Here is a 21,753-nt window from a genome sequence, read left to right as displayed (position 1 = left end):
TGGGGCTGGTCTCCGCAATGGGGAGAGCAGCGGAGCAGGAAGCGAGGTTCTGCTGCGCCCTGCTCGTGTTCCGAGACAACCTCTGCGTCTCAGTTCCCTGCAGAAGGCTCCTCCTTGCCCTGCCCCTGCCCCTGCCCCTGCTCAGTGGGGAGAGGCGGGAGGTGCAGGGGCTGTGTCCTGAGCACAATGGTCCCACCAACAGTGGAGGGATCTTCCTTCTCCACTGGATACCGCATTCCCTCTGCTCTGGGGGCACAGCAATTATGTATTCCCAATCCTGCCAAGCCTAGGAATGATGCACGGTGATGCCTCACCCTGCCTGTGGGAACTGCTCTGCTCAGCGAGCAGGAGGAGCAGCAGCCTCCCCATCCCAGACCTTCTTCTCCATATGGGAAGTGCTTGGGCAGCTGGTCACTGGGGCGTTAGAGCTGTGGACAGGCATCCTGTCCTCTGACAGGGTTTGAACAGTGATGAGGTGGTGCCTCCTTCCTGCTACCACTTACCTATGTGGTACAGAGCTGGCTTGGTGCTGCCCACCCTGACCACTGCAACTCCATCAGTGAGGGAAAGAAATACTCATATGTGTGTAGATATAGATATATATATTTCTATATATATAAGCTTCTTTAATTATATAGTTGTAAGGCAGATTATTTTCTCATATCAACTGGCACCAAAGAGAAGCTCTCCTGCTTCCCATGCACATCGCACAGTGCTGAGTAGGGAAGGTAATTAAATCCTCAGTAATTATCACACAGGTATTGTAACCTGCATTATCTTACAGGTATTCTAACCTGAACATCCACTGCTCTCACATCAGCCCTGACAGACAAGAGGGCCAGGCACTAGTCACAAGTGCCAGCACCAGCAGTGTGCAGGCTCCTGCCCTCAGAGGCGTGCGGGCAGCTCAGTGCTGAGCCCTGCTCAGGACAGAGGCTGGGAGAAACCTGTGTGGAAGGGAGAGATGCAGAAATGTGTGACAATGGGCACATGGCTGCTCCAAAAGTGAAGGATTGTGACTTCAGTTCTCATTTTTCAGTTCAAAGCTGAACTAATTCAAACAAAAAGAGCAGAAATGGGTGTAAGAAATCATTCTTCATTTCTGTGTTGCTTGAAGCATTTCTTTCATTTCAGCTTAGACAAAACGATTCTTGTAGTTTCACATTAAAAAAAATGACTTTTGTTTTTTGTTTGTTCCAAACTGCCATTCAAAAGCCCTGAGCAGTCAGCACAGGCAGGACCCAGCAGTCACAAAGGTCTCGGGCACACACACCTCATCTCCTGGCTCCAGGCACAGTGGGTTCCTCTGGGAGCCGTGACAGCAGCATGGGGCTGGCAGGGCCCCACAGGTCCTGGCATGCAGCTGCCCATGCAGGAGGCAGGCGTCTGAGGTGGGAATCATGTTCTCGTGTGGCTCCAGGGCTTCCAGCGCCGTCCGTCTCCAGGCTGGAGCAGGGCGAGCATCCCGCTCACCATCTGAGGAGCTTGAACTCCAGCAGCACTTTGCATTCCATATGCTTGTGCAGGCACTGTTAGCATCCGAATCCCTGTGATGCTGAAGTGCCATATGGGGAGTGCTCTGCAGTGCTGGGATCCTTCACCTTCTCCCAGGAAGGGGCCACTGGGAAGGGCTTCTTCTGAGGAACAGCCAAGTGCCATAGATTAAAATGAAATTAGAGTCACTTGGTGCACTCAGCCCCCAGATGAGCAGCACCTGGTTTCTGGCTCTTTCAGACCCAGCCTGCAGTGATGCTTCCCAATTCAAGTGGGGATACTGCATATGGGGCCAGAAGAGTGATGTGAGCCAGATCGGCACTGAGCCCTGATCCCACCCCAATGGCTCTGCAGAAGGGAAGCAGCTGTGACAATAAACCCAGCTGATGAGCCTGTCATCCCCAGGACAGCACTGCTGGGGGAGAGGGTGGCAAATGGCAAACAGCTTCCTCCCACCCTCAGCAGCCGTTCCCCCTTTTCATCTTTGCAGCAGTCCTGGAGGAATGTCGAGCCTGTTCACCAGGTATCATCTGCGGATGGATGGCATGGGGACAGCTCTCCATCTCCTTCTGTATCCTTCTCCTCCTGCCATGCCCTGCGCTTTGTTCACTTGCAATGAAGCCAGCTGCTTTAGACCAACACAGGATAAAAGTATTTCAAAACATCCTTGGAAATACCCTGGCGGGTGGCCCCTGGTGCAGCGATGGCTTCTCCAGAAGTATTGCTGCTGGTGACGGGACTCCGAAACCACGGCATCAGAAAACCTCTCTTCAAGTCAGGAAGGCAGAAGAATCTCACCCTGCACCAGCAACCAGGTGCCAGCCCAGCCCAGATATAAATGAGACAAAAACTACCCCATCACCTTCTAGGGCAAGTAACCCCCAGCCTGCAGGAACTGGTTAATAGGAACCAATGCTAGATCACAGTGGGCAGGAAAGCATGTATCTAGGTATGTGTGTATGTATCTATGTGTGTGTATATGACAGTTGAAGGATACCAGATTACTTGTCTGTGCTGTTACAGTGCATATGCACTGATTTATCTGGGTGGCAGGACACAAATGAGCTGCAGTTTTCAACGCCCAAACACTAATGGCTGCACTTCTCACCAGCACGCTATGTAAGGACTAACTGGCACATGGGGATGAGGAACACCAAGCAGTTCCCTTCACCCATCAGCACTCTGAACACGAGGTCATCTCTGCCACCAGCACCTCCCAGCCTCTAGAAACAGGTCTTTTTTAGCAGCTGAATCACAAGTACCTGGCAGGTGTCATTGCAGGAATGACTCCACACAGGTCACTATGACACGGTTGGGTTTTCCAAGTTGTTCTTTCTTTCATGGTGTTATTTGTACCAGGGAAATACAGCAGGCTAAAAGCTACATGGTTATTTTCTTTTTTACATACCACAGTAGAAACAGTTACCGAGTTATATTTGTCAGAGTCACAGTAGTTGATGCATATTTGCTATTCACAGACTGCAGAATATTGCCAATAACCTCACTGGTGGGGACTGACAACACAGAGATACATGCATTCATGTGAGACCATTACCAATGATGCCTATACTGTATTAAGCACATTCATTTCTTTAAACACCTTCCAGTAAAATCGATTCCTTGAAATTTGTAGTTAAAACTTTTTGTTTTCTCCACAATTACGCACAAAATAACCTGTAAACAGTTTGACATTACACGTATGTACAAGTGAACCACGTTGGAAAGTAGAGAGGTAATTCAGTGGGTGCCACTTAATCTACGTCAATGTGCAACAGACTGACTCAGCCTCGGCAAAGTCATCGAGTGCTTGGATGAGGTCCGAAAATCCACCAGAAGCAAGGCCCCGAGGAGGGGAGGACGTCTCCACCCCCCCGGCCGGTGCCGTGGCCACTGCCGCCTCCTCCGAGCCTTCTGCCTGCTCAGCTCCCACTTCTGCCTTGTCCCGTTTGCTTTCGCATTGCTATAGTTTAAAATCCGTAATATCATCCTTATAAACCGATCCTTAGCTAAGTGGTACCGCTGCCAAGAAAAATAAAGAGTGTCTTTTTATAATATAAATAATTTAAATTTAAAAGTGCTTTTTTTGTTCTTTTAATCTACAAAACCCCGCTGGGGCATAAACTATCCATAAGACTGGACAATTATCTTGTACCATGATACACATGGGGCCTTATGCATAAAGTACTCTGCAAGTCAAGTCCACCTTGTACTCGCAATGGTGGGAAGGGCTTCGGGCCAGGGTGAGAACTTGGGGGGCATTCTCCAGCCTTCCTGGGGCTTGGAGAGCCGCATGTGGTGCAGCTGAAGGGCTCTGCCATGTTATGGTCATTGCCAATAAAAATCAACCTCATTTTCTCCTTCAGCCCGCAACTTTGCAAGTAAAATTAATAAATGGACTCACAAAAGTAGAATTTAAACCCCAAAACATTCTGCAGAGTGCTGTGAGGCCTCTGCATGGTGTGGCGTGCATGTGATTTAGGGAAAGGTAAAGCAATTTGGTCCCCAAAGGTCTATGTAAATCCCATGTTCTCCCTTGGTCTCCCCCTGATGCTCTGAGCCCTGCTCAGGTCTCCCCCATAAGGCACTCACCCACCGTGTGCTCATGAAGGGGTACATCAGCCTCCCCCACGCCTTCAGCTCAGTGCCTTAAGCAAGACTATGAACAGACCATGGCAATGAAAGGCTGGCCACACACGAGACCCCTAAACACCAGACCTCTTTGCCATACACAGAAGTGATAAGAAGCATAAGTGGATGTGAACTTTATTAGAGCTTAATGGCTTCCCCTCACCCTCACTGGTGTAAGTGCCCGTTTTTCTTGAGAAAAGGTGTTTTAGGGGAGTCTCAGTCCCACTGAAGTCAATCTAAGTTTCAAATTAGTTTCAATAGAACCTGTATTTGGTCTCTGTTGTGTGTAGAAAGAAGCTCAAATCCCATTTTGCTCCCCAGCTATTTTAGAAAGAATAAAGTACTCTGTTAACCGAGTTCTGTTCTGGCTTGCTATCGCTAAGTGACCAAAAATGTCCTAGGGACAGACACAGGTTCTCTCACTGAAAGAAAGGAGAATTGACCTGAATATTCCGAGCTCCAAACCCAGCTACCTTATAGATAACCTGTTATTCCAGCTTCAATTCCCCCCACTGCGTTGCCTCTGTCTCCCACCTTTCCCTGATCGCCCCATTTCAGCTGCAGCATTTCCATACCCACCTAGTACATGACTTTCTCCCCACCCCTTCCAACAGTCAATGATGCCACATCCTGAGACAGGGGAGAACCATGCCAGGAAGGCAGGAGTGCCCTCCTCCAACAGTGCCTGTATCTAACTGTAGGTATGGATATGGACTTGTATACATGTACGTGTGCACAGCACAACTTTGGGGAAGAGGTCTTCCAGAGTTAACACCTTCTTGCCCTCCTGTGACAAGAAAACCTCTGTGCCTGGGCAGGGAGGGGACCATCAGCACTGGCACAAGGTCTGGTTGCTCTTTCCTGACCTGCTGCCACCCACATGTGAATTAAGGGGCTCTGGAGAGCAGCATTTCCTATGTCCATGGTGCATGTCTCTACCCCTCGGCAGGGTCCAGTGCCCAGCTGATGGTAGCACAAGGTGCCCAAAGTGTGGCTCTTTGGTGGGGTGCAGTTCTGGCAGTGGGGTACTGGTGGTCCAGAGAAAAGCAGCAAGGAAAGGAGGGGGAGAGGAGGACTTGGAGCAGCAGTAACGGATGCTGTGCAGCATCCAGCGGCTGAGCCCCACTGGAAAGGGGGAGAGGGCTCCCCACCATTGCCCAGGGGTTTCTTGGCAGCAGGGAGTCTTCCACCTCAAGCCTGCCATCACAAAGCCTCAAAGCACAGCCCATAGCTCCTGTGACACAACTGCAACATGACACTGGACCAGAATGAGATCCCTGCATAACACAGCAGCACAAGAGCGCATGAATACCCACAGGTACCCCCATGCCCAGGCACCCGCTCTCCTCCAGCCCCATCCTGATTGTGGTTCCTGGCAGGCTGGGCCTGCCTGTGATTACTGCAGTGTAAGACCTTTATTTCTGTAGCACTGGAGAGTAATAACCATTTCATCTAAAACTGAAGACATGAAGGCCACATAAATCAAGCCCATTCGGGCACGTTTCATTTGGTCTAATTTTTCTACAGTTATTCATCATGGCGCAGTCCTGTGCGCCCTGAACGTCACTGGAACACACACACACACTCACACACACAGTGCCTGCTCTTCCGCTGCCACACATTTTAGAGCCCCAGCATCTGTGGGATTAAAAAGAGAAGGGGATGATCTGGTGGGGTGGGGAGGACAAGGTTTTAGCTGCAGCCTGCTGCTGAGGGGTGACCCACCCCGAACCACACACAGCTGGAAACTGAGGGAGAGCCCTGTCTGTCCCCCAGTTCTGTTTGCTTGGTGCCGGGGGGGAAGGCGGGGGGGAGATATGGGAAATGTTGAGTAGGAAAATTAAAATACTATAAACCAACCAACAAATAACTGAGAGCAGCCAAATCCATGGATCTTGTGCAAAGCGCTGATTTCCATGCAAAAATGAGCAGCTAAGCAGAGGGATGCAGCACTTCAGGCATGAACCGGTTCTAGAGCCTGATCCCAAGAAGTGATGCATTTTCTCACCGAGCCCTGCACTTCCCAGGTCAGCCCCTGCTTCACAAGCTCACTCTGTTACCAGTGCTGCACGCTCACTGCAAGAAACAGCACTCTCCTTGTGTGTAAGGCCTCAGTAGAGATGATGCCAAGCTGCCACATCCAAGCCCCACGCTCCAAAGGCTGGGACATGCACTGCTGGGGGGTTTTCCCCCTCCCCACAGCCAGCTCATGCCATGGATCCCTCTGGACAAGTATTGCTTCCTTTTCTGCTGGTAAAATCTGCACCTCACAATAAGCACGGCTGCAGCTGCGCAATGAACATGAACCTCTGCCCGTGCAGACCCAACACCGATGTCCCTGCAGTGTCCCAGCCAGGTGTGCGGGCACGATGGAGCCCTGCAAGGATGAAGACATCACCTTGCATGAAGAGAACAGAAATCATCTGTGCAGACTTGACTTCACCTCCCATAGCAGCTTCTGAAAGTTAAGAGGGGGGAAGCCCTGGAACCTGCAGGACACTAGAGAAGTTAGAGTCGAAGTGCTTTGTGTTACCAGCACTATCACTTCCCATAGTTTTACATATATATAAAATATCTCCTTCTTCTTATGCCTTTAGAAAACAAATAATTTACCTCAAATATCACAGCTGCTTTGTACTCAGTTATGGTCAAAGCAGGTAACTGCAGTAATTCATTTTTCCATCACTCTCCATAGCTCGGCAGCCTGAGCTCACCCCCAACCTGTACCTGCACCGGGTTTCACCAGCCCTGTGTCTCGGACCACTTGCCAGCATCCGGCACCCTCCGGCCCTTGCTCGGGTGCTACCTGGCACTGACAGCCTGCTGCACCCCATCGCTGCCATTCCCCAAGCTCTGCTCGCTGGGATCTGACCCATGCAGGACCAGCCTTGCCCATGGCTCCCCAGCCAACAGGAGCTCACGGCTGCGGATGGGAGCGGCACAGACGCAGGTGCCTGCAGGGACGGGGACACGGGTACCTCCTCCTGGGCCGTGTGCTGCCTCCTGAAACGTGCATGAGTGCCGTCCCGCAGCGAGGATCCCCTGCACATGGCTCCTGTAATCCCTTGGAATGGCTTCTGTGCAGGAGCTGGGGCCAAGCACGCCTGCAGCGCTCCACCATCCTCACCAGCACCGGCAGAATTCCTACAGCTTTCCAACTGGGATCAGCACGCATCCAACCCACTGGTACCGGAGAGCCTTAAGAAACACGACAAGAGGCGCAGGGAGGACACAGAGGGAACAGGATCATCAAAAACAAATGGAATATTTTGCTGACGGCAACAAAGCCCCACACACTGCTCCCTGGTCTCCACTGAAATGCATTTACAGTGTCTCAGAGAAGGAGGGGGAAGAGGGAGAGAGGAGAGGGCCCATGGGATGGGTTTTCTACTGTTCAACCCTCAAAGACCTGAAGAAGAAACAGAACATCCACAGACTGCTAAAAAATGCTCTTTTTGGAGAAAGTGCAGTTATAAGGAGAGAGCCAAAAAATCTTTAAGCAATATATATTGATATATATATACATATATATATACACAGAGATATATATACACACATATATATATGCACATATATATATATACACATGCTTAAGGTAAACTGTCATGGCATAGCTTGTTTCTGTGAGCAGTGTACATCCCTCCAAACAAACTGTGCACTATGAGGAGACGGGGGGAGGCAGCAGCCCCGGACCAGGACACTGCCTGCCCACGGGCCACATCCAGCAGCAGCAGCAGCCTCCCCTCCCCACTGAGCATCCCTTGCCCTCGGCATGGATGTGCCCTTAAGGTATTCAGCTTGTGTAAGACTCAGAGTTTACAAAGAAAAGCGTTTGTCATTGTGCTTCCACGGCTGGAAAAATCTCTTGCCCTAGGACTAGAAATGTTAAGGTGAAAGAGGCAAATTAGGCAGTACAATAGAGATGAATTCTGTTTCGCTTGTGACCTATCAAATAATTACGATTGGGAATTATTTTCGTATCACTTAGAACCTCGCTCTAACGGTGAGCAGGTCGTGTGCTTCCCCCGCCCTGAGCCTATAGGTGGTACTTCCGCAGCAGTTCGGATTGCCAGGGATGTTTCCTCTCTGGAAACCTGTCTGGGATTTTGATTTTGAGGAAATCCTGGATGCATTTTTCCAGCTCCTCCTCAATGGAGAGCTTCTCCTTCACCGCTTTCTTCTTGCTGGAGTTGGACTCGCGGGAGCCAGAGGTGAGAGTCCGGAGCAGGTCGCTCTTCCTGCGGATCTCGGACTGCTGCAGCAGCTGCACCGGCCCCTTCTTGGCCGGCCGGTCCAGAGTCTGTATGTTGGGCTGGCGGGTGACGGGGCCGCAGATGACGGTCTCCTGCGGGGAGCTGGCCTCAGACTGGCTGTCGCAGCTCGACGTGGACAGCTCGTTGCAGGACGTGCCGCTCTCCCCCTCCTTGTCGCCTTTGCCATTCTTGCAGCAGCAGTCGCAGTGGGACGGGGACCACCGGGAGGGCTCGCCTGCAAGAGGAACAGACCCGGGTTAGCGGTGGCTCTGACAGCCAGCTGTGCCCGAGGCAGGATGCTCACTCCCGCCGCCGGGGAGCGTTCCTCAATGTCCCCACAAACCGACACCGAAACCTCCAGCCGGGCTCAGGTGGGAGCTGACCTCCACTAACCTGGGAGCTCCATCACCCGCTCCCCGGCCTGTGCTGCTCAGCTCCCTCCAGGACCTCAGAGAATCACAGAATAAATCTCAGCCTGGGTTGGGTTGGGAGGGACCTCAAAGCTCCTCCAGCTCCAACCCCTGCCACGGGCAGGGACCCCTTCCACTGGAGCAGCTTGCTCCAAGCCCCTGTGTCCAACCTGGCCTTGAGCACTGCCAGGGATGGGGCAGCCACAGCTTCTCTGGGCACCCTGTGCCAGCACCTGAGCACCCTCATGTTCTGCACACATTTAGGCACAGGCACCCCACCAGCTGTAAATCCACAGCCACAGGGAAGAAGAGGGGGTGCAGCCCCTCATGCCAGGCTGGAGGGCCAGACTCTGCTCAGGGGGTGCTCTATGGGCTGGGGACACCCCAGCTGCCATCAGGCACATCTATAGTGTATACCTCATTACCACAAAACAAGCCTTTCATAAGTTAATTAAGGCCTAATAGATGCTAATTTCACTTAATGAATATTCACCAAGGATGGGCATACAGCGGGTGAGCGTGAGGCAGAAATGTATGTATTCATGAGGTGGAACAGTGAAAACCAGGCGAGCTCTGGGTGCTGGAGACAGTGGTGGGTTTGGGAGGTTCCTGGGATAACCTCAGTGCCACAGGTGGGAGATTTCATTGAGTTTGGGCCTGAAGCAGTGGAGAACCTTTATTCCCCATGGGGTGAATGGGAAGCCATCAGCTTGAATCCCCAAGGGACCTGCACCTCCTGGGGATCCTCACAGTTCCCAGTGCAGGGCATGGGTCTCCTCATCCCGGCTCTGGTGCTGTCAGGGGACAGACAGTGCCCTGTGTTTTGCAGTGAGGGGAAGCGCCTGCAGCAGCACCAACCCATGCAGCACCCGCAGCTGAGCAGGATGGGTGCTGAGCCCCGGCACCAGCCACCATTCCCGCAGCAAACTGAACATCGCACTGATTTAACCACTGAATTCATTAATTAATGTCTAAATGCTTTGAGATTCTGAGATAAAAGGGGCTAATTAATTCTGGCCTGGCTTTCCTGGCTTTCTCCCTGATCTCAGCACATTCGTCTCCCAGTGCCCTAATTATAATTATTATTATTAGAAGCTTCTGAAGAAGCAGCAAAGACTCTGATGTATAATTGACACACAAACCATCAGCCTTCCAGTTTTTCTCTTCTCCTCTCCCTCTTCCACAACAAACCCGCTGCAAGCAGGGAACAGGAAATCCCTGTGCAGAGGGGCTGCTGGTGCGCAGAAAACCAGGGAGAGAACCGAGACAGAAAATCAAAGGGGCACAGAACCCCCACACCAGAATCACTGAAGTCTCTTCGTTGTGAGAAAAGGCGCACAGACCCTCACCCCGGCCATCACAGATAACCAGCTTGCTCCAAGCCCCTGTGTCCAACCTGGCCTTGAGCACTGCCAGGGATGGGGCAGCCACAGCTTCTCTGGGCACCCTGTGCCAGCGCCTCAGCACCCTCACAGGGAAGAGCTTCTGCCTAAGAGCTCAGCTCAGTCTCCCCTCAGGCAGGTTCAAGCCATTCCCCTTGGCCCCTGCGGTTCTCACAGCCCTTTCCCTGAGGCCTGGGGTTGGTTTGGTCTGGGGTTACTTTTGGGTTGTTGTTTTTCCAAGGGAAAAATTCTGTGTGAGCCCAGCACAGGATAACAAACAGCGGGTTTGTTGCTACAGATACGGAGCTAGCAGCAAACTGCCCATCAAGAGGCACTGAGGTTTCTTACTCGAAGGGAAGGGACAATGCAGGGCACAGAGATTTGGCACAGAGTGCTCCTTGAGGCAGTGTCCAGACACTCCTTACTCCTACATGCATGGCTGTACCAACCTTTGTCTGTGAGCATCCTAATTCGAGCCATTCTGTTTTACTGCTCTCAATCCAGTCTCATCCATTTCTGTTGTCCTTGTACTCTTCTTACTGCTTCTTTTGCTTTAGAGCCCTGAAGCAGTTAGCTTTGGGTTTCCATTTCCAGTTCATATTCCCTTTCCTCTTCCTTGTCCCTCCACCTTTAACCTCCCAACTGCTCTCAGGCTTTGCTCATTTCTCCACACTTTATCTTTTCTGCTGAGGCTAATTGCAGCAAATGACCCCCACCTGAGCAGTACCTAACACCACAGCCAGGACTATCGGCAGGTGGGAATGGGTAGCTCCTGCTCTGAGCCAGGCAGCCTCTGAGCCACCCTTGGCCAGCCTCCATCCCCTCTAGCCCATGGGGACCTACCCATGGGGCACCTGAGGGGCTGATGCCCTTGCCTCCATGCTTCCCTTTGTTTGCAACCTGGTGAAGCAAATATTTTCCCTTCCACACCAAAAACATTGAAGAGTTGAAGCTTTTAAAAATACTGCACATTAGTCATATAGTAAATAAGAAATGGATTGCCTCTAGGTCTGAAGATAAGGTGATGGTGGTGAAGTGACAATTTGATTTAGATCACTCATTCATGCGTGCACAACGCCTCTAACAATTTTGGCATCCATGCATGAATTAAAGGTGTTGTGATTGATGAGAGACCAAGGTCTAATTGGTGTTTTAATAAATATATTCTGACCTGGTAATCGAGCCAGATTTATCAGCAGAAAATGCCCCTGTCTAAATAAAATTACCAAGGTAAAGCTTAGGAACAATGACAAATGCCATGCAAGTAATTGGCTTGGGGACGGGTGCTGGCAGCAGGACGGGCACGCGGCAGGTTTATTTGCATTTGGGATCAAGTATCTTCAGTCAAATTTCAGCAAGCAAACAAAGCCAGGGATGGACTTGACAGTAATGGCATTGCTTTGAACTCTCCCATATGTTCAAAGGAGGCAGTGAGAGGGAAGGAGGGGAACTGATGGAGCCAGGCCGTGAGCTGCTCTCCTCAGATCCCAGCTTCCTTCCTCGCCCAGTTTACTCATTTAATTCTTCTATTTTAAAGGGTTTTCCATTTATTTTTTCTTAACTTGCCAACCCAGCGTAAAAACCAGAATTATTTGTCCATAGCCTCTCTGTCTGTAGAGGTCTATGCCTCTTGCAAGAGAACTTGTCCCCAGCCAGCACATACACTTCTATCAGGAAGCTCTCTCCCAGCACTGTCATTTTACCAGAGCTCCTGTGATTTTCCCTAAAACACTCAAATCTGGAAATGAACTTAGGTAAGAGTATCAGATTTGTTTGAAAATAAAAATAAGTTCCCCAAATGGTGGAGAAAATATGAGACCTGGTGTTAACATACCAGAAGGCATATGAAATGAGCCAAAATATTTATATGTGGATCTTTCTCAAAGCAACATGTGATGAAGTTAAAATTCAGGATGGGAAGGGAAGCACAAAGTGTGAGCAGCAGTATGGTAAGAAACAGAAAGTGTTTGGAGAAACTGCTCAACCGTGACCATCAGCGTGGTCAGGCATTCCTGACCATTGTGATGTACCCCACGGCATGGCAAAAGCCTATTTATCACAGGAAAACCACTTCCATGGTCAATTTGTTTTTTTGGGCATCACTTTTCTATGCAATAAACACCCCTGACTTCACATTGAGAACAACCAGCCACTGGAATAATCTCCCCAAGGAAGTGGTGGACACCCCAACACAGGACACTGTTAAGATTTGGCTGGACAAGGTGCTAGGACATCTCATCCAGGCCATGTTTTGCCTAGAATGATTGGAGCAGATGATCCACAAGGTCCCTTCTCAGCTGGGACTCTATGGTTCTATGATACCCAGCAAACCAATCCCAGGAGGACCCTTCAGGTTCAGTCATCTTCCACCACAACAAGCTGTCGGTAAGGGTGGCTGTCCCCATTGCAGGAGCAGCCTGGCCTGTCCTGTCAGCATCCTTCCCAGGATGGGGTGATACCTCAGCAAATGTCTCTGTCATTAACTCAGGTCACCTATCAGATTCTAATTGCTTCTGATTATGGTCTCTTCAAACCAGTCTCTTTTTGGAGCCTCTTTATCAGCCTAACCATAGCTGTCTGCTTCACCAAATCCTCCTCTGGAAAGATTGTAGACATCATTCAGGCCTGTACAACCAGATTTATCTGCCTTTCCACCCTGTAGCTCTCATTCACTAAGGAAAACCTTTGGCTGTACAGAAGCAAGAGCATAGCTGAGCAATACCCTTCCAATTCTCATCTGCATTCTTCATTGACAGGCATTTAGCCTGAAGAAGGGAAATGAATAGCCTGGTTTATAGGCTGAAGAGGTCTGACTGTTCAGCATTCCCAGTATGTAATTCAAGGATTAATCCAGTGCTGCTGGCCTCCTTGCTTTGTACTCCCCTTTCCAAATACTGTGATTAGAAACAATATTTGGCCATCAGGACTGTGGTGTTTATTTTCCCCTGGGAAAATGACACTGATATAAGAACAGAAGCAGAAGTGTTCTCCTGCCCACAGTGTTTGCTCTTTCCATCTCTCTGTCAAACATCTCCAGCTTGTTTAAATTGGGTGCACAGACAATTAAGAGCTGCCACTACCAGCATCTTCTTCCTTCATGTCCAGCCTTGGCCTCTCAGAGGTAAGACTTTTCTGTATCATTTTGAACTTACTATTGCTGTATTTACACCATATCTCAAATACAATAATTTCTTGGACCTTCTGTTACTTTAAACTTACACCCAAGAACTTGGAAGTGGTATGACTGAATTAAGCCAGCCCTGGTTGAAGAGCAAGGGTTTTCCTTGTCTTCCCTGAGCAATCCCCTGGCATTACCATGTAGGGAGCTCAGATCTGCATCACCTTCCCAGCAGGAAAAGACACAACCCCCCCTGGTAGGACACTGAATTGACACAAATCCCAGGGAGCAATGTGGGTGACTGGGGATGGACACCCCCCAACACCCCCCCCCCCAGCGAGCTGCTGTGCACTGAGGTATTCCTGATGTTTATTAAGAAAGAAATCCCATTTGCCCATTAATTACAACACAGGTATAAACCAAATCAGCCAAAAACACATCCCCTCCCAGTGCCCTAATTTTTGCATTACCCTCATGAGCATTCCTGCAGGCTCCTCAGCAGCTAAAGCAGAGAAACAGAATTAGATGAATGTCAATGAAGCATCAGTGCCTCAAGGCAAAGCCAGGGCAGCTTCCTCAGCTAGGGCAGGAGCACCCACTGCGTTTTAGATCTGCAGCCCCACACAGTGCTTCTCTGGTAGGAAAGACCTCAAGATACACACATCTGTACATATTTGCACACCTATAGGTAAACCCCCCAGTTTACATTGCCACTGGAGCCCTGGTTTGGACACCTCCTGTAGTTAGCCAAGCCAAAGTGTGTACTGCTCCTGCTTCATAAGATGTGCTCTGGAATGTGCTGACAGATGGTTATGGAAATACAGAGCCATCACGTTTGAAAATTAGAACTCATGAACCCAGAAATGCTCTGGAGATATGAAGCTATCATGTCAGCCTATGTTGTTCCAGTTAATTGCAATCAATTGCTAATTGAGAGCTATTTTCAGACTTGCCATTACTCTGAGCATAATTTGTGTGCTCCACTTTGCCCCCACCACAAATGACGTTGGGGCAAAGAAATCTCAGGGAAGAGAGTGAAGAAGAGGACCAGGAGCCAGATTCCTGATTCTGTTCTGCCTTTTTGGCAGGTACAATGAAATTAGGAGCTGCAGATTAAAAAAACCTACAAGACAAGAACTGAGACAAGGAATCACAGTCACTGTTGGGGCTTCACCCCTAAAACCTTCCAAAAAGGCAGCTCCAGTATTCCTAAGTACATCCATTTGCTTAATCCCTGGATTTACAGACAGTACTAAGTCTCATTTGTTGAAACTACTGTCTTCAAAGAACACTGCACCTCAAATCCAAGCTTGGATACAGGCTGGAAGGGGTTTGGAGCAACTTGGCCTAGTGGAAGGTGTCCCTGCCCATGGCAGGGGTTGGGACTGTGTGAGTTTTAAGGTCCCTTCCCACACAAACCAGCCTGGGATTCTATGAATAATGGTGAAAAAGTGTCAAAGGCAGAAGGCAAAGTAGAGCCCAGCTGGTGTATTGTAGTATGGGAAGGGGTTGTCCAAATGTGTCACAGGCTCTGGAAAGGACTTGGAAAATGTGGTTTTACAGGCAGGAAGAAGGCAAGCTTACACTGCACCTGATTAATAGGTTTGCAATAGCATCACTTGTGCAGGAAGAGGAAAAGGAGAAGGAGAGGTGCTTGGCAGGAGGGACTCAGGCAGAAAGATCTGCACTCATGCCTCGTGTTAGCATGTTCGTGTTTTAAAAACAAGGGCACATCCTTAGGGAAAGGAGGAGCCGGTTGGGATGGGTTCATGGGCACACAGCAGCTTGGGCTGTGTCCTCCCCTGGACTGGCTTTACAACAAAGGGCCCCAAATCCCAGTAGAGTTATTTTGACATAAAAATCCAATGCCCTAAATAACTGCACAGCATTCAGCAAGAGGCTGGGTGCTTCCTGCCAAAGCTGGTGGAGCAGGGAAGTCCAGTCGGGATAGAACTTGGAGGTAAGAGGTGTTTACAAGCAAGACCAATGCACTCAGAGGCAGCGGGTCTGTCACTCAACAGCTACATTCAGGCACGCACCAGCTTGACAAGCCATTTCATGATGTCAAGCAGAAAAATCCCCAGGCAAGGAGATAACTAATTCTTAAATGAGGAGTTTCTGCTAACAGTGCTGCTTTCAACCAACAAGTGAGATTTTATTTTAATCAACTTGCAGCTCTGCTGCCTTTTCATTGTATTTTACTATGGTTCCAGTTGGAGCAAACTCAGCTCTCCTTTTAAAAGACCCAAGTTAAAATTGTTCTTCCTGATTATTATAATCATCTGTTCTCTTCCCTTTTACTTCCCACCTGGTCCTCATATATAAATATCTATCTCCTTGGATGCTGTCTGTGGACATTTACAGTTGCCATCATCACAGGGATAAATTCACCCCCTTTCACCTCACATTTATTCTGTTCTTGCAGTCTCTGTTGCTCCAGTTTCTTCTCTCTCATCTCTTACTCTCAGTATCAAGTGATTTGCTATTCTTGGAGCATCCTCCCGTTGTCTCTTTGTCTCTGCTCCAGTGCTGTTCCCAAAAGTCACCCTTCCTCTGAACTCTTCTCTTGGGGCTCCTCACTCGGATCTCCCCCTGGACTCTGCTGTCCCGTTCTGCTTTTCCTTTGGGTTACCACCTTCTTGCCTCTTTTCTTTACTAGTCTTTTTCCTTCACTTTACTCAGTCACTGTATGGGGGTTTAGGATGCTATAAATTAGTAATTGAGCTGTAACAACAGGCAGTGAACTGCTACAGCTCAGAACTGAAATCACTCAGTTGAATAAGAGGTGATGATGAACCTAAACCCGATGTTACTACAGGTTCATTAACACATCCAGGCTGCTCATCCTTGCAGAGCTGAACCTCCTCCCTGGGAGAAGGGGAGCAGCCACCGGTTCCTGCCATGCCCCAGGGAAGCTGCAGACTCCAGGCAAGACCCTACAGCCATGTGGACACCATGCACAGGGTGGGAGGTGGAGGGAAGCAGCTCCTTATTGCTCCTCAAGCCCCTGCCAGCAGTACCATGTGCCTGGCAGGGAGTCAGTACCATTGGGACAGGCTGAAGCTGCCTGTTGAGCACTGTTGAGCATCACCTGCGCAGGAGACAGCGGTGGCAGCAGCATGGAGGGACCAACACAAGGAGTTATTAGCCCCACGCAGCCCCATTTGCCAGTGTTCCCCTGTGCATGGGTGGCACTGGCAGAGCTGAGAGGAGCAGCTGCTGGCTGGGTGGTGAACAGTGACATGATGGATGTCATTATTATGGCGTGAAATGAACCATGGCTTGTGCACCTGGGCCAGGGGCAGCAGGAGGGAGAGGAACAGCTCACACCAGAAATGGTTCTGCTGAGAGATCCAAGGGAAAAAGTTACTTATTGAAAACAGGGACTTTGGAAATCACTTTCTTCTTCAATGCTTAAAGCTATCACTAATCTCCTAATTGCCATGAGATGGCTTTTGTCTTACCTTTGGCTCATTTTAAACATCCTTCACTTACCACTCAGTGTTGTGTAAAATGTCCCTGCACACCCATCATGGGGACACCAGCAGAGCTGCCCAGTGGCCACAGCACCTCCTGACCAGGGTGGCTTGAGCACCTTTCCTCCATCCTAAGGCAGCATTCCAAATGAAGCTGCAAATTAAATCTGGAGCTACCAGGGTGCTGTACCTGACCAGTGGTGTTTGCAGCACAGTCCCTGCTTATTTACTGCTTAGGACAACAGTGGATTTTCACTCACACTAACAAGTATCTCGTGTTCTTTGCTGTAGCAGCTTGTTTTCAACAGCATTGACCCAAACCTCATTTTCCACAAACAGCTTCTTAAGAAGACCACTGCTTGGTGCTGGCAATCAAAAGCACAGACTGGTTTGGGTCTGAACCCACAGCCTGGGGCACAGATGGTACCGGTGTTCTGCATTTCTGGAAGTATCAGATATCCCTTTCCATAGGGGCAGATGCTTGTTTTTTACCAGCTATTGAAGATACTCTCTCTGGAAGTTTTCTGTTATTATTTTTTTTCCTGTCTGAACTTTATAAAACAGCCTTCTGCTCCATAGAGATAAATTTGATTTACGTGAGAGAAGCATTCCCAGCCACAGTGGGCTTTGCCTTAAATCCCGTATCTCGCTGTTCATTGTTGCTGCGGCTTAGCCTGGTTTATTTTCTATCCTTTAAGTGGTGAATTGAACTTTAAGAAATGAATGGTTTGGTTTATCAGTTTTACCTTCTAGACCAAGGTACTTCTGCATCAAATAAATGCGTGCAGTGGAGACCCTCCAGATGCTGCTTTATTGCAAACATTTTTAGCAGCAGCTCCAAGACCAATTCCGTTACCCATGCCTGGGCAGTCCTAAATGCTCTGGGATCATGAGCTTTGCTCTTCCATGAAGCTGAGAGCCTCAGCAGTGAGCATTGCAATGGGGCTTGTCCTCCTGTTCAAGGCAGGTCTGTGTAGGTCACTCTGAAGCTCTCTAGCACAGATTTAGCATGAATGAAATACCTGACTACTTTGATTTTGCAGTGTGGGCACTAGTGCAGATGGGCACAAGTAATTCCAGAAAATGGACCAGTAACATTTGTGAACCTGTTCCGTGGGAGTAAATCCAAGTGAAATCTGGAATGAGTGGCACTTAGTGATGTAAAACAAGGCACAGCCCCATGCCTGGCTGTGGAGGGATGCGCTGGAACGCACCAACCAGGCAAAGCTCTGACTGGGAACTGGAGGGGAGATGGGCACAGAGAGAGGCAGGCAGGGATGTAGCATCCCGAGGTGTTCACAGCCCCTGCCATGGTCCCCAGAGCAGTGACATCCCCTGGCACCAAAGCCAGAGCTACCTGGTGTGTTCATCCTGCAGGGAGGGCTCCTGCCACATTCCGAAGGCTTGTCCCTAACTCGTCTGGAGGACGCTTTGGCTGTTTCAAGGGGGGCACACACCGGGTTGGGTGGGTTTGGGGAAGAGGCACTGAAGTGGGTCTGGATCCCACTGCTCCACCCTGCATTTGCACAAGAACAGATTACAGATCTTGATCCTGCTGGATCTCTCAGACTACCAGATGTTTCCTTCCATACATTTCTAAAGCAGAATGCAAAAAGTCTTTAGAGATGTTACTGGTTTCTAGTACACTTCTCCATAACAGTGCAGAAAGTCTCAAGGATTATGAGTCCAGTACCTCTGTGGATGAAAACCACATTCACAGGAGATCCCAGGGCATTACACATGTACCCAAAATAATAATAACAGAAGGATTTTTTACATGCTGTAATGTGGAAATCGGTCAAATACAGAAAAAATTGGACTCTCTGTCCTTTGACCTAGAAGAAATGCTGCAAACGTAAGTAAGCTCTCAGCTATGGGAAGATATATCCTAATCCCTCTGGAAATAGTAATGTATTTCCACTGACTGACAAGGATTTCAAAGGAGCACCCCAGCAGCATCTGTAGCACGTGGTGCACTTCACCTTACAGAGTCTTTACTTCTTTGGAAACCCCTCCATCCCACAGCTACCCCAAAGCTAACAGGCAGGTTGTGAGGGCAGGATGGGCCCAAAGAAAGCTTCAGAAGGACAAAGTAAATACACACACAGAGTGAACTGCGGGATTGGTCAGTCAGGCTTCCCAGCCTGGCTTAGGGATTGCTCCTCAACACGGCACCAAGCAGCCTGGGGATGGATTGTGGTTCTATGACAGCCCATGCACACAGCCCTTGCCGAGGCAGACCCAGCCCAGCTGGTCCTGAGTCTGAGAAAGGCCCCGGGCTGGTTTCACCCACTCGCACCCATCACGAAGAAGAAACAGGATCTGCAGCAGAACTCAGGAAACCCCCCACAAAGGGAGAAGCAGCCCCAACTCCTGCAGGTGCTCCAGCCCAGGCTGCTTCCGACCAAGAGCAAGATGTGGGGCTGTCTGGAGGAAAAACCTGGTATTTCACTTAATGTAGGAGTGTCCGTTCATGGCAGAATTAAGAACTCGCTGTGGGCATTGTGACTGTCTGGTGGGGACAGCTCTGAGCTGAGGCATCGCCATGCCCAGGTACATGAGGGCTTTCTGCAGTAGTAAACCTCATGTTCCTGCTCAGCTGAAGGCAGAAACAGGCAGCACAGTTATGCCAGCAGCTCTCACACGCTGCCTTCAGCTGCCCTGAGAGCTGAGCTGGTTCAGCTGCAGCTCCTGCAAGCACCTTGCATCGCCTTTCTAAATAGTTCAGGTTGGAGGAAAACATAACCCCCATCTGCCAGAAAGACTCGGAATAGAACAGGCACAGGAGGGCTGCGTTTGCATCTTTCTTTTTAGCCATGTATTTAGCTCTGGAGTGTGAAATCATTTCACCTCTAGTCAGAGCCTGGAAATGTCACTCACCACCTCAAGCAGCGCACTTCTGTTTCTCTGCTGTAGGTGCCACCCCATTCATCCAACAAGTTGGCTGGAATAAACACAGGGTTTATGCACTCTCTGGGGCTTAATATTACATTTCACACTCCTGAAGTTCAACCTACTGCCTTCGAAAAAACAAAACAAACTTGTATGCAACATGGGAGATTAATCTGTAACCAAAATGTTTAATTACTACAGTAAAATTTCATTTCATGGGTACTTGCATTTCTGCTGTGATAAGCATTAGTTAGAGATCAGTGTGTCACCCAACAGTGCCTAAGACAAAAGGATCATTCGTCTGTACCGCAGTCGAGCGGAACAAACAGCTAAGCAGTGCTTTGGCACAGCTCTGTAGCGTTTGCTGTATTAGCCCTTTACGTGAATAATTTACAGCTCAAGGTCTGTCTCGTTGCCACCCCCAGATCACAGGACACTTGCACTGGTTATGATATGACAGTGACATCCTGGCTGCTCCTCCTCCAGCACCACCAAGCCCTGTCCCACTGCTGGTCCCCTAAGCAGGGCCCAGGGGAGTGAGTACCGTCCATGGCAGCACGCAGCCATTAGGACACCAGGGAGTCTCTGGTGTCCAGCTCTAGGGTATCACCACATCCCAGTACTGCTCAACCCAGTCCCCTTTGGTCTCCAGCCTCCCAGTACTAACCAGCCCTGCTGAGCTCAGAGATTCGACACTGGGCTGTGCCACTGCTCTGAAACACTCCAAACCACAAGAAGACACCCTGCCTTTAACACAGCACCGCTGGGGGGGTGATGCTTGAGATTGTTCTATAGAATGGATGCCTGGTCCTCAGCGAGGGGGAAGGAGGCTGTAGGAGCACAGGCTCACGAGCTGCCAGGCCTCAAAACCATCCCAGAGTTTACTCTTTAAGATGTTCTGTCACTTGGGAAGCGCCACAAATCCACCAGCAGCGCAGTCAGAGTCTCACGTTCACATTAAACCTTTTCCTACCTCTCTTACTGCATGCGAAGGCCATAAAACAAGCAGCAATGTAATTTCCTCATGCTTCAAGGCCCCTTTACAGAGCCAAAATGATTTATGGGGCCTCTGTGCACATGACCAACAGACCCTTAATATTTAACAGCTGTAGAAACACAGCACAAGCGCTTTCTGCATTACTGAGTCAGTTCTGGCCTACACACACATTAGGAGAACTCTGCACACATTGCAACTGGGCAAATATTAATCACTGAATAATTTATCCTGTGAAGTGATTTTATTCTAAAAAAAATCATTCAGCAGATGTATTTGTCCACCCTAGTGCAAATACATATTTATGATATGGTTATTGCCCTAATATATGTTTTCTGGTATCCTCATTCCAGGATAAACATAATAACAGTTAAATCCACCCCTAGGAACAGAAAGGAGGGACTGTGAGAAGTTTCACACACACAAGCTGCTGCTGCCTGCATCCAGGGAGCCCTGGAAGTGAGCGGTTCCAGCCTCTTTGAGTCTGGGTGGCTCCACTGGAGCTGTTATGGGAGCACTGGAGAGAGGGCTGGAGATGGTGCAAACCCCCAGCACTGGGGCAGCGCCCGCAGGAATCCCAGCGTGGCTGCGTGACAAGAGGGGCCACCAGCACCCCGGGACCCTCCTGCTCCGCACCTCCCTTCACCTCTGCACCCACAGAACAGGAATTGCCCAGAGAAGCTGTGGCTGCCCCATCCCTGGCAGTGCTCAAGGCCAGGTTGGACACAGGGGCTTGGAGCAAGCTGCGCCAGTGGAAAGGGTCCCTGCCCGTGGCAGGGGTTGGAGCTGGAGGAGCTCTCAGGTCCCTTCAACACAAACGAGTGGGACTGCTTCGAGGTGACTCATGCGTGAGCATCAGCCCATCTCCAGGAGCAGTGACTGAGAACTGCCTTGAGCTGCTGCAGCTCAGCGAGCCCCTGCTTGGCTGCCCTCAAAACACCCGGACAGGAGGAGCTGGACATTGAGCTACTGAGAAAGAAGTTTGGTTTCCAGCAAAGCGTGCGAGTTCCTCCAGCTCCCGTCACAGCATCACAGCAACGAGCCTGACAGTTTGTAGGAAACACACTGAATTGTAAAACATCTGGGAAATTCCGTTAAGTGATTTA

At 49.7% G+C, this 21,753-nt stretch overlaps 1 protein-coding gene across 1 annotated transcript; it reads right to left on the bottom strand.

Annotated features, from left to right (window-relative positions):
- Positions 1-7,605: 7,605 nt before the first annotated feature.
- LOC133207259 (BTB/POZ domain-containing protein KCTD16-like) lies at positions 7,606-8,781 on the bottom strand. Its single transcript, XM_061344000.1, has 2 exons — positions 8,769-8,781; positions 7,606-8,610 (listed from the first exon to the last, which is right to left on the bottom strand). The coding sequence occupies exons 1-2, from the start codon at positions 8,779-8,781 to the stop codon at positions 8,159-8,161; spliced, it is 465 nt and encodes a 154-aa protein (XP_061199984.1). The 3' UTR covers positions 7,606-8,158.
- Positions 8,782-21,753: the final 12,972 nt, after the last annotated feature.

Source organism: Neopsephotus bourkii, unplaced genomic scaffold (assembly GCF_033783945.1).
Source record: "Neopsephotus bourkii isolate Nb327-2 ecotype Australia unplaced genomic scaffold, CSIRO-AGI_Nbou_v1 NB_1846, whole genome shotgun sequence".
Taxonomy (NCBI): Eukaryota; Metazoa; Chordata; class Aves; order Psittaciformes; family Psittacidae; genus Neopsephotus; species Neopsephotus bourkii.
The sequence above is the reverse complement of the archived record's forward strand: the minus strand, read 5'-3'. Positions and strand labels throughout refer to the sequence as shown.